Source organism: Macadamia integrifolia, chromosome 5 (assembly GCF_013358625.1).
Source record: "Macadamia integrifolia cultivar HAES 741 chromosome 5, SCU_Mint_v3, whole genome shotgun sequence".
Lineage (NCBI taxonomy): Eukaryota > Viridiplantae > Streptophyta > Magnoliopsida > Proteales > Proteaceae > Macadamia > Macadamia integrifolia.
Window position 1 is genome coordinate 40593844 of NC_056561.1, and position 12331 is coordinate 40606174.

Here is a 12331-nt window from a genome sequence, read left to right on the forward strand (position 1 = left end):
TTCGAAGACGAATCTGTCTTCTTAAATGGACGCGTCTCTGACGTCAAATTACAGCTGTTATCTGTAACGGAAGATCCCCATCCCCCTCCCCTGCTTCTCAAATGAACAGTAAACAAACGTTCTTCTTTCCCGTTCCGTTAAAAATCATTTCTTGCTGACCTTCTATTTTTACCTTGTCCTTCGCTTTATTGACTGTCTATAAATGGGAGACATTCGTGAAAGCTTCACACAAATCAACACATTCGAAGAACTTAAGAACTACTGAAGAAGGAAACTCTTCCTCGTCTCTTCTCATCTTTTCTCGTCTCGTCTCGTCTCGTCTCGTCTGGATTCTCTGTGATCTGTTAATGGAAGACGGCCAAACGATGACAGTCTCTCCGATCAAGTTTCCGGCATCTTACTCTTCATCTTTAGGTTATTATTGTGCGATGTCGGCCGGAAAGGAAGAAGTTTCTGTTTCAGAAGGCGATGTTCGGATTCTTACTTCCGGCGGATTAAGAATTCCGATGCACGCTAGCGTTCTGGTGCGTTCATTCTCAGAATACCTTATCTAAGTTCAATTTGAAAACATAGAATCAGAAATTAAGCATTTTCTCTTTTGAAATCGGAGAGAATTAAGTTCTGAATTTTAGAATTGAATGGGAGAGAACTAATTCGTTTCTTCATAGCAATTGTTTCGCAGAGAGATAGTGATAATTGTGTTGTGAATTGATGATTGATAATTGATGACAAATGACTGATTTTCATTCGTTTTTCAATTTTTGATGTGAAATTTTAGGCTTCGGTTTCATCTGTATTGGAGAATATCTTAGATCGGCCCCGAAAAGGTCGGAACAACGAGAAGATCGTCCCAATTCTTGGCGTTCCTAGCGATGCGGTGCTCGCGTTTGTCCGATATCTCTATTCTTCCAGGTCAGACATCCGGTTCTCTAATGTCCTTACTTGGAAGCTTTAATAATTGTTACCTCATTTCTCTGTTTCCGCCGAGAGGAGTGATCTATGCTTTGTTCCAGTCATTCATGAGAAAATTAAAATCTATTCTCTGGTTCGAAACCTTGAATAGGAAAATTGGAATATTACATCCTTCTTTTTTCTCTTAAGAAACAAGATTTTTTTTTTAATGATCTTCTGTTTTTGATGTTCTTATTAGAAATCTTCTTTCGATCTCCATATTTATTAAAATTAAATTCGGAGAAATATCCTCCCCCAGATAAATTCGATTCTACTTACTCTATAACGAAATGACGAAATGGATCTGGCATGACATTACTGCAGATGCTCGGAGGATGATTTGGACAATTACGGGATCCATCTACTAACACTGTCTCACGTCTACTCGATACGCAAGCTCAAGCAGAGATGCACTAGAGGATTAGCTGCTCGTTTGAACACAGACAACGTAGTGGACATGCTTCAACTGGCAAGGCTCTGTGACGCGCCGGATCTTTACGTCAAATGCATGAAGCTGCTTTCCAAAGACTTCAAGGGCGTCGAGGAGAGCGAAGGTTGGAGGTTCTTGCAGGGTCACGACCCCTGGCTCGAGCTCGAGATCCTTCAATTCCTCGATGATGCCGAATCGGTGAGTAACGAGAATTCAAATCAATTATTCAATCTCTCCGATCCTGTAAAATAATTACTAACGAATGAACAATGGGAAATGGAAATTACAGGCGAAGAAGCGAAGGAGAAAGGAGAGGGAAGCGCAGAGTCTGTATCTGCAGCTCAGCGAAGCGATGGAGTGCCTAGAGCACATATGCACGGAAGGGTGTACGAGTGTGGGACCCTACGACAAGGAGCCGAGCAGGGACGGACCATGTAATAAGTTCTCCACGTGTCAGGGCCTGCAACTCCTGATTCGGCATTTTGCAACGTGTAGTAAGAGGGTTGACGGGGGCTGCAGCCGATGCAAGCGGATGTGGCAGCTCTTCCGTCTCCACTCCTCGATCTGCGAGTGCGACCAATTGGATTCCTGCAAGGTCCCTCTTTGCCGGTGAGTAAGACCTACCGAAAATGATTCTATTTTTTTCATTTTGGAAGGAATATTTGAGAGTGGAATGGGTTTGATAATTCCAATTGATCTTGCATTCTTGCAAAATAAATTGTTCTAAAAAAAATTCTCCGGGAACCTAGACGCTTAATCAAATTTTATTTTTTATTCTTTAATGGAAGGTCACTCTCAATTTAATTTTCCTCGATTTAGATCGATCTGGATTGGAATCGATCAAAATTAGTCCAAAAAATCCTAGAATTGAGCTTCAGAACTGAAAATCCAACAGTCCAGTCCCATAAATCCTATTGAAATTCCACATGGACGAAATTGGTTAGAATTAGTCCAAAAAGCCTTAGAATCGGTCGCTTTAGAGTGGTCGAAATCAAGATCGATCACGATTGATTTCGATCTTATTTTGATTTTTGAAGCAGGTTTGTCTATCTCCATCTTCCTTCGCTCCATGCCTCTACTCCTGACCGTCCTATGCTTTCTCTGTTTCTAGTCAGATCCAGAAAAGGTGATAATAACGTTTGTTTGGATTTTGTGTTGACAGGCAATTCAAGCTGAAAACGCAATCAGTGAAAAAAGGTGATGATGCAAGGTGGAGACTACTTGTGAGGAAAGTGAAGATGGCCAGAGTCATGTCTTCCTTGTCGTTGCCCTTGCCAATGAGAAAGCAATGGGAACAAACAAGACAACAACATCAACGGAGGAGCCATGGACGGTGAAGATGAATTCTTCCCCCTTAAAAACATTATTCTTTAAGGAAAATCCAGTTCCTTAATAAGCAAATTGTATCAAAAAAATTTTTTTTTTCTTTTAATCTTGTGATTGATACAAATGTAGATTGGGGTTTACTTCTTCTCTTTTCCTAGTTAGGATGGGTCAAGTTAGATAGTAGAAAAACCCTATAGGTTGGGTGAATACAGAGTTTATACTGTACAATGTAAACACCATTGATTTATTAGTTTCTTTCTTTCGGTATAATCTCTTCATTTTTGTTTTGTGTTGAGGGATCATTGTTGAAGTAATGAAGTGGAATCAACAATGAAATTGTTGGAAATAATTTTACATCGGCTAACTCTGAGATCTTGAATGATTTCATATACCTATATCAATTGGTTCTCTTCACCTAATAGCTTAAATTTTTGAGTTGACCACTTCTAGAAAGATTATCTTTGCAATCCATCCTCTTTGGGAGAGTTTGGATAATGACAACCTTTAACCAACTCGATAAGAAACTTAAGAGCTTGTTTTTCATGCATATTTGACTAAATAACACATCCACGATGGTTTTACATCTGCATAAATAGCCACCTCATGGTATGTTAAATGAGATTGAATTTTTTGTGTACAAGTAGATCCTTAAGTTTCTTTGCTCACATGTCAAGTTGGTTGCCTCAGTCAAATTAAAAAATATTTTTTCCCTATTAGTCTGGGGAGTGAGTTTTCGACTTAATAAACTGCAATACTTATATTCGAATAATTTCACTATAACGACAAGGAGAGGACGTCATTGTTACAGTGGCATCACCTTGATAGAACAAAACATGTTTTCTTTAATGGCATCTTCTATTCTTTCTTTGAAGAATCATTTAGATGGAAGAAGGGTTCTTACACGCTCATTATAGGAACCTATACTTACATCCAACAATTTTTACTTCTTGGACAAATATGATGTAGCATTCTCGCTTTAGATCAATTAGAGCTCCTTGAATATGTGAAAGGTCTAAATAATTTGATTGTCCATCTCAACTAAATGACCTACTATGTATATTGTTCTCCCTGTTATTTCTTCAATGGTCTTTATAGTTCAGTCCCATAATTAAAGAACTCAATTAAGAGGGGTCTGATGTAACTTTCAACATTAGGCTTTTACATCACATTACTTTGGATGGAAGGCTGGTTCAATTAAACATGAACTAGAAATAAAATGACAAGGATGATCAGGTTTTGATTAGTAATTAGTACATGCATGCACATCGTCGGGGCTCATTTTTGTCTCTCAAACCTCTTGGTAGTTGGAGGTAGGTGCAATAGTCTAAGGCTATGTTTGGTATGCACATTCTCAAAACGCATTATGGGTTTACAATGTTTTCTGGAGCCACAAAAATGTTGTTTAGTACATGTTTTTATTATTAATTTCTAGAAAAAAAAAATCAAGAATATGCCAAAAGCCCATCTTGACAAAAAATGTTGTTTGATCCATTCTTATCACTCCATAATACATTCTAAGAATGCATACCAAATACAAGCTAAGATTCTTCTCATCAACAACCAAAACAATCGTCATGGGAGACGATCTTGGCGTAAATGTTATTCACAAGCAACATAAATAGATGTTCATGCATTGACCATCAAAACAAGAGAAATTAGACTCAGAAAACCCATACGGTAACAAAAGTAAAAAAGAATGGAGTATGAGCATTAACCTTGACCATTGCTCCAACTTGCTTTATCAATACTGCAAGTCCCACACATTAATTTCCTTAGAGAACCACACATTTGATTCACTCATCCAACTGCAAGTCAAAAGCATGTGGGAAGAAACAAGATGCTACTCACATCCACCACTATACAGTGATAGTGGCCAAAGTCATGTCTTCCTTGTCTTTTACCATCCCAATGGGAGCACTAGGACTTCTTTCTTCTTAAAACATTATTCTTGAAGGAAATCCAAGTTCCTTGATTAACAAAATGTATCAATCACAAAAAAAATAAAAAATTAAAATTAAAATTAAAAAATTGTAGATTGGGGCATTTCCTTCTTTTCCTAGCTAGGATGGTTCAAGTTAATTAGTAGAAAAACTCAAGAGAGTGAGTATAGGTTGGGTGAGTACAGAGTTTTTACTTTTACAATGTAAACAAACACCAATGGTTTATTAGTTTCTTTTTTTTAGTATAATTTGTTTTGGTTCTGTTGGGGGTCATTGTTCAACGAAGTGGAATCAATAATGAATTTGTTCGAAATAATCCCACATTGGTTAATTTTGGAATCTTGGATGGTTTCATATACTGACTCATTCTCTATGCCTAGTAATTTAAATTTTTGAATTGACCACTTAACTAAAGATAATGTTTCTAATCCATGCTCCACGAGGGAGTTAGTTGTTAACTAAGTACGCTTGAATGGTCATTTGACTCCTAAAATGGGTAATGACAACATTTAACCAACTCTATAAGAAACTTAAGAGTGGCTTCCCTGGGCCATTGCTTCTCATATTTGACCAAATAATACACATCCACAATGGTTTACTTTTATGTAGAGAGATTCCTTTTTTTTTTTTTCTTTTCTTTTTGTAACACTACGTAGAGAGATTCACGGATTAGAAATTTTGAACCCTCCATGCCTGTTACAGTCAATGACTCTATGGACTCTCACTCAAGCTTCTCCTAATATTATCCCTAGAAAAGATGAATTCCTCTTAACTTTTCCCCAAAGACACCTCCCAAAAAAAAAAAAAAAAAAAAAAAAAAAAAAAAAAAAATTGTAAAACGAAGCTTTCATCTACATTTGAGAAGTAAAGGGATCAAGGTTTTTCATGGTTCATCAAAATCTCTCTCTCTCTCTCTGTTTGTATAAGTAGATCCTAAGGTCTTCTGCTCATATGTCAAGTAAATGCCTTGTTAAATAAAAAAAAAAGTATTTTTCTCCCTACTAGCCTTCTGAGTAGCCATCTCAATAAGCTACAATACTTATATTCCAAAAATTTCACAACAACAATAAGGAGAGGCTGTCACTATCACGGTGGCATCACTCTGATAGAACAGAACATGTTTTCTTCAACGCCAACTTCTTTCTTTCTTTGATGAATCATTTAGATGGAAGAAGGGTTCTTACATGCATATCATATAGGAAACTATACTCACATCCAACAGTTTTTTCTTCCTGGACAAAGATGATGTAGCATTCTCCCTTTAGATTAATTAGAGGTCCTTGAAAATGTGAAAGGTCTAATTTGATCGTTCCTCTCAACTAAATGACCTACTATGTATACAATATTACAACTCTCCCTATTATTTCTTAAAAGGTCTCTATTGTTCAGCCCTATAATTAAAGAATTGAAATTACAAATAATTTTAAAAATACTAAAAATGCTAAATAAAGAAACCACATTGATTTAAAATTTAACAAATGACTTCATGGTGTTTGAAATAGATCTGAGTTTTCCTTAAGCCACATTGAAGGAGCGGTGAAAGAGAAATGTGTCCAATTGAGAACAATGAAGGGCATTTCAGACCTTCAACTAGTATGAAAAAGTATTGATGATGGTAGAATTCTGTGTCAACCCTTCACGGGGTGAATTATTTAACTGTATTCTAAGATGGCTCTAACGTAACGCTTAACATTAGGTTGTTACATCACATTACTTTGGATGGAAGGATGGTTCTATAAAACATGAATTAGAAATAAAATGCTTAGCATGAATAGGTTCTGATTAGTAACTAGTACATGCATGCACATCGACTGTGGCTCATTTTGTCTCTTATACCTCCTGGCAGTCGGAGGGAAGCAGAGCAGCCTAAAGCTATGTTTAGAATGCATTATGGATTTACAATATACTTTGGAGCAACAAAAATGTTGTTTAGTACACATTCTCATTATGAATTTCCAGAATAAAGTCAGCCGAAAGCCTATTCGGACAAAAAATGTTGTTTGATACATTTTTATAGCTTCATAATGCACTCTAGATCCATAATGCATTCTAAGAATGCATACCTAACACAAGCTAAGATTCTTCTCAACAACAAAAACAATCGTCATGGGAGACCATCCTAGTCTAAATGTGATTCACAAGCAACAGAAAGAGATGTGCATGCATTGACCATCAAAGCAACAGAAATTACATTGAGAAAACCTGAAACACATGGTGAAAGCTAAAATTGCTAAAGACTAGTTTGCTAGCTATCACCAAGGTTTTAAAATACGGAAATGGGGATGGAATCGGTCCTTGCTGATTTTGAGAAAGCAATGGGAACAAACAAGACAACAACATCAACGGAGGAGCCATGGACGGTGAAGATGAATTATTTCCCCTTAAAAACATTATTCTTTAAGGAAAACTACTTCCTTAATTAGCAAAATGTATCAATTATTTATTTATTTATCTTGTGATTGATACACATTTGCTTCCTTTTATCTTGTGACTTGTATCGATCACAAGATAATAAAAGCAAAACAAAATTTGTAGATTTGGGTTTAGTTCTTTCTTTTCCTAGTTAGGATGGGTCAAGTTAGTAGAAAAACCCTATAGGTTGGGTGAATACAGAGTTTATACTTTACAATGTAAACACCAATGATTTATTAGTTTTTTCTTCCAGTATAATCTGTTCTTTTTTGTTTTGTGTTGAGGGGTCATTGTTCAAGTAATGAAGTGGAATCAACAATGAAATTGTTGGAAATAATCTCACATTGGCTAACTCTGAGATCTTGGATAATTTCATATACCTATATATCAATTGGTTCTCTTCACCTAACGACTTAAATTTTTGAGTTACCACTTCTAGAAAGATTATGTTTGCAATCCATGCTCTTCGACAGAGTTCATAGTTAATTAAATACAGTTGAATGGTCATTTGACTCCTAAAATGGATAATGAAAACCTTTAACCAACTTAATAAGAAACTTAAGAGCGGCTTTTCTGGGCGATTGTTTGAAGGGGTGTAAGTTTAGCCCTGATGATCTGAACCCGCCTTGAGCCCGAACCTTGTTTAACCCGACTATGTGGGCCAACCCGGACCAACCTGACCCAACCTTGTGTGGGGTTGGGCCGGGCTTGGTTTGAGGCATAGAAAACCCAGCCCGACTCTAACCCGCCCCGAGTCCAACCCTGATTATTGTTGTGCTTCGTAGAATTCAGGTGTCTCTCCTTGCCAAGGGAGTTTCTTGTGTAACAAGAATATGATAGAGAACAATATAGCCAAAAGAGAGAGCACATAGCCAAAGGGAAAACCCATCTCTGAAGAACAAGTCCTGTTTCTCTCTTACATTGGAATTTGCATTCACTTTTTGAGTTCTCTATTGCAGTAAATGGAATTATTGAAATTTAGAATTCAAAATGTTTTTTTTTTTTTTTTTTACATTAAAACATTGCACATATTGATAGGAAACAACTCCACTTGCCTAATATTTTGGCACATGGACTTCCATTGGGGCCAAGATTTAACTCAGACCATAATGTCATTGCATCCTGTTGTATGAATGAAGAAGTAACTACAACAGTACAAGGAAACTTTCCTAAGGTTTTGAAAAACCGACAAGAGAACTTCATTAGTAGAAGGGACCCTTTCTCTTTAGACTCTTAGCACATGCCAGCACTTTGAGAAATTTAGGGGGCGGGGGGTCAGTTACGATCAATGTTTTTCAGAGTTTGAAGGTGGAGGAGTGGTTTGAAGAATTATAATTGGAATTGGAATTGAAATCGGAATTGAATCGTACTTATCGAAATATGATTCCACTAAGAAATTTAGTTAGGGTCAACACGACCCAACCCTGAACCCTGTAAGGTTGGGCCTGAGTATGAACCTAGTAGGATTGGGTTGAGTTTTGGGACCTAGGGTTGGGTTAAGGTTTTGAGAAACCCGACCCAACCCGACCCTGTTTCACCCCACACTTGCTTCTCATATTTGACCAAATAACAGATCCACATTTACGTCTGCGTAGAGAGATTCACTTATTAGAAATTTTGCCCCCCTTCATGCTTATTGTCTCTGATGGTCAAAATGACTGTAGTCTGTATGGAGTATCACTCTAGCTTTTTCTAATCTCAACCCTAAAAAAAGGATGAATTCCTTTAACCTTTCCCCAAAGACACCTTAAATAAAAAAAGAATTAACATTTGACAAGCGAAGGGATCAAGGTTTTTTCATGGTTTAGCAAAATCTCTCTCTCGCCTGGCAAAATTAGTCACCAAGTGGTATATTGAATGAGGTTGATATTTTTGTGTACAAGTAGATCCTAAGGTTCTATGTTCACATGTCAAGTTGTTCCCTTAGTCAAATTAAAAGATAATTTTTTGCCTACTAACTTGTGGAGTATCCATCTAAATCAGCTGCAATACTTATATTCCAATAAATTTCACTATAACGACAAGGAGAGGTCGTCATCACAGTTGCATCACCGTGATAGAACAAAACATGTTTTCTTCAATGGCATCTTCTATTCTTTTTTGGAAGAATCATTTAGATGGAAGAAGGGTTCTTACATGCTCGTTATAAAAACCTAAATGGAGAAATTAGATTGATTTAAAATGTAACAAATGACTTTATGGTGCTTGAAATAAGAACGAGCTTTCCTTAAGTCATGATGAAAGAGAAAATCCTTCACCAACATGGCCATCATTGTAATTCCTTTAACCTTTCCCCAAAGACACCTTAAATAAAAAAAGAATTAACATTTGAGAAGCGAAGGGATCAAGGTTTTTTCATGGTTTAGCAAAATCTCTCTCTCGCCTGGCAAAATTAGTCACCAAGTGGTATATTGAATGAGGTTGATATTTTTGTGTACAAGTAGATCCTAAGGTTCTATGTTCACATGTCAAGTTGTTCCCTTAGTCAAATTAAAAGATAAATTTTTGCCTACTAACTTGTGGAGTATCCATCTAAATCAGCTGCAATACTTATATTCCAATAAATTTCACTATAACGACAAGGAGAGGTCGTCATCACAGTTGCATCACCGTGATAGAACAAAACATGTTTTCTTCAATGGCATCTTCTATTCTTTTTTGGAAGAATCATTTAGATGGAAGAAGGGTTCTTACATGCTCGTTATAAAAACCTAAATGGAGAAATTAGATTGATTTAAAATGTAACAAATGACTTTATGGTGCTTGAAATAAGAACGAGCTTTCCTTAAGTCATGATGAAAGAGAAAATCCTTCACCAACATGGCCATCATTGTAATAGGATAGGTGTCAAAGAACAGTGAAGGGCATTTCAGATCTTCAACTAGTAGAGGGTAGTGATGACGTTAAGATTTTGGTTCAAACCTCTCCGTGGGTGAATTATTTGACCATATTCTAAGAGGGGTATGATGTAACTCTCAACATTAGGTTGTTACATCACTGCTTTGGATAGAAGGATGGTTTTATAAAACATGAACTACAAATAAAATGCCAAGCATGATCAAGTTTTGATTAGCAATTAGTACACGCATGCACATCGTCCGGGGCTCATTTTCCCCCCCTCAAACCTCTTGGCAATTGGAAGTAGGTAGAACAGTCTAAGGTTATGTTTGATATGCATTCTTAAAATGCACTATAGATTTACAGTATATCCTGGAGTGAAAAAAATGTCATTTTTTAGTACACGTTCTTATTATGAAGTACTAGAATAAAGTCAAGAACATGCCAAAAGCCCATTTCCACAAAAATGTTGTTTGATCCATTTTTGTTGCTCCATAATGCATACCAAACACAAGCTAAGATTCTTCTCAACCACCAAAACAATCATTATGGGAGACTATCCTGTTCCAAATGTGATTCACTAGCAACAGAAAGAGATGTTCATGCATTGACCATCAAAACAAAAGAAATTAGGCTGAGAAAACCCATTGGGTAACAAAAGTAAAATAGAATGTAGTATAAGCATTAACCTTGACCATTGCTCCAACTTGCTTCATCAATACTGCAAGTCCTACACACTAATTTCCTTAGAGAACCACACATTTGATTCACTCATCCAACTGCAAGTCAAAAGCATGTGGGAAGAAACAAGATACTACTCACATCCACCACTATATAGTGATGGTGGCCAAGTTCATGTCTTCCTCTTTTACCATCCCAATGGGAGCACTAGGACTTCTTTCTTCTTAAAACATTATTCTTGAAGGAAAATCCAAGTTCCTTGATTAACAAAATGTATCAATCACAAGGGGGGGGGGGAATTGTAGATTGGGGCAGTTCCTTCTTTTCCTATCTAGGATGGGTCAAGTTAATTAGTAGAAAAACCCAAGTAAGAGAGTATAGGTTGGGTGATTACAGAGTTTATACTATACAATGTAAACAAATACCAATAGTTTATTAGTTTCTTTCTTTTCGTATAATCTGTTTTTGGTTGTGTTGGGGTCAGTGTTCAAGGAAGTTGAGTCAATAATGAAATTGTTCGAAATAATCCCACATCGGTAAATTTTGGAATCTTGGATGGCTTCATATGCTGACTCGTTCTCTATGCCTAGTAACTTAAATTTTTAAATTGACCACTTAAATAAAGATAATGTTTTAAACCATGCTCCATGAGAGAGTTAGTTGTTAAGTAAATACACTTGAATGGTCATTTGATGGGTAATGACAACATTTAACCAACTCTATAAGAAACTTAAGAGCGGCTTCCCTGGGCCATTGCTTCTCATATTTGATCAAATAGCACACATCCACAATGGATTACCTTTACGTAGAGGGATTCCTTTTTTTTTTTTTTTTTTTTAATATTTTTGTAACACTACGTAGAGAGATTCACGGATTAGAAATTTTGAACCCTCCATGACTGTTAGTCAATGACCCTACGGGCTATCACTCAAAGTTTCCTAATCTTAACCCTAAAAAGGATGAATTCCTCTAACTTTCCCCCAAAGATACCTCTTCAAAAAAATAAAAAATTACAAAATGAAGCTTTCATCTACATTTGAGAAGTGAAGGGATCAAGGTTTTTCATGGTTCAGCAAAATATCTCTCTCTCTCAATTTTTGTGTATAAATAGATCCTAAGGTTCTCTACTTACACGTCAAGTTGCTGCCTTGACAAATTAAAAAAATATATTTTTTTCCCTATTAGCCTTTAGATTACCCATCTCAATAAGTTACAATACTTATATTCCAAAAATTTCACTACAATGATAAGGAGAGGCCATCACTGTCACGGTGGCATCACTCTGATAGAACAAAACATGTTTTCTTCAATGCCAACTTCTTTCTTTCTTTGAAGAATCATTTAGATGGAAAAAGGGTTCTTACACGCACATTCTAGGAAACTATACTCACATCCAACAGTTTTTTCTTCCTGAACAAAGATGATGTAGCATTCTCCCTTTAGATTAATTAGAGCTCCTTGAAAATGTGAAAGGTCTAATTTGATCGTCCATCTCAACTAAATGACCTACTATGTATATAGTTCTCCCCATTATTTCTTAAAGTGTCTCTATTGCTCATCCCTATAATTAAAGAATTGATATTACAAATAATTTTAAACTACTGTAGTGCTAAATAGAGAAACCATATTGATTTAAAATTTAAGAAATGACTTTATGGTATTTGAAATAGAACCAAGTTTTCCTTAAGCCAAGGTGAAGGGAAAAGTCCTTCATCTCTGGCCATCACTGTAGTGGGATAGGTGTCTGATCGAG

General features: G+C 36.3%; 1 protein-coding gene across 1 annotated transcript; it reads left to right on the forward strand.

The window, feature by feature from the left end:
* Nucleotides 1–209: 209 nt before the first annotated feature.
* Nucleotides 210–2974, forward strand: LOC122078710 (BTB/POZ and TAZ domain-containing protein 1-like). Its single transcript, XM_042644813.1, has 5 exons — nt 210–524; nt 779–912; nt 1276–1579; nt 1671–1990; nt 2544–2974. The coding sequence occupies exons 1-5, from the start codon at nt 348–350 to the stop codon at nt 2716–2718; spliced, it is 1110 nt and encodes a 369-aa protein (XP_042500747.1). The 5' UTR covers nt 210–347; the 3' UTR covers nt 2719–2974.
* The last annotated feature ends 9357 nt before the right edge of the window (nt 2975–12331 follow it).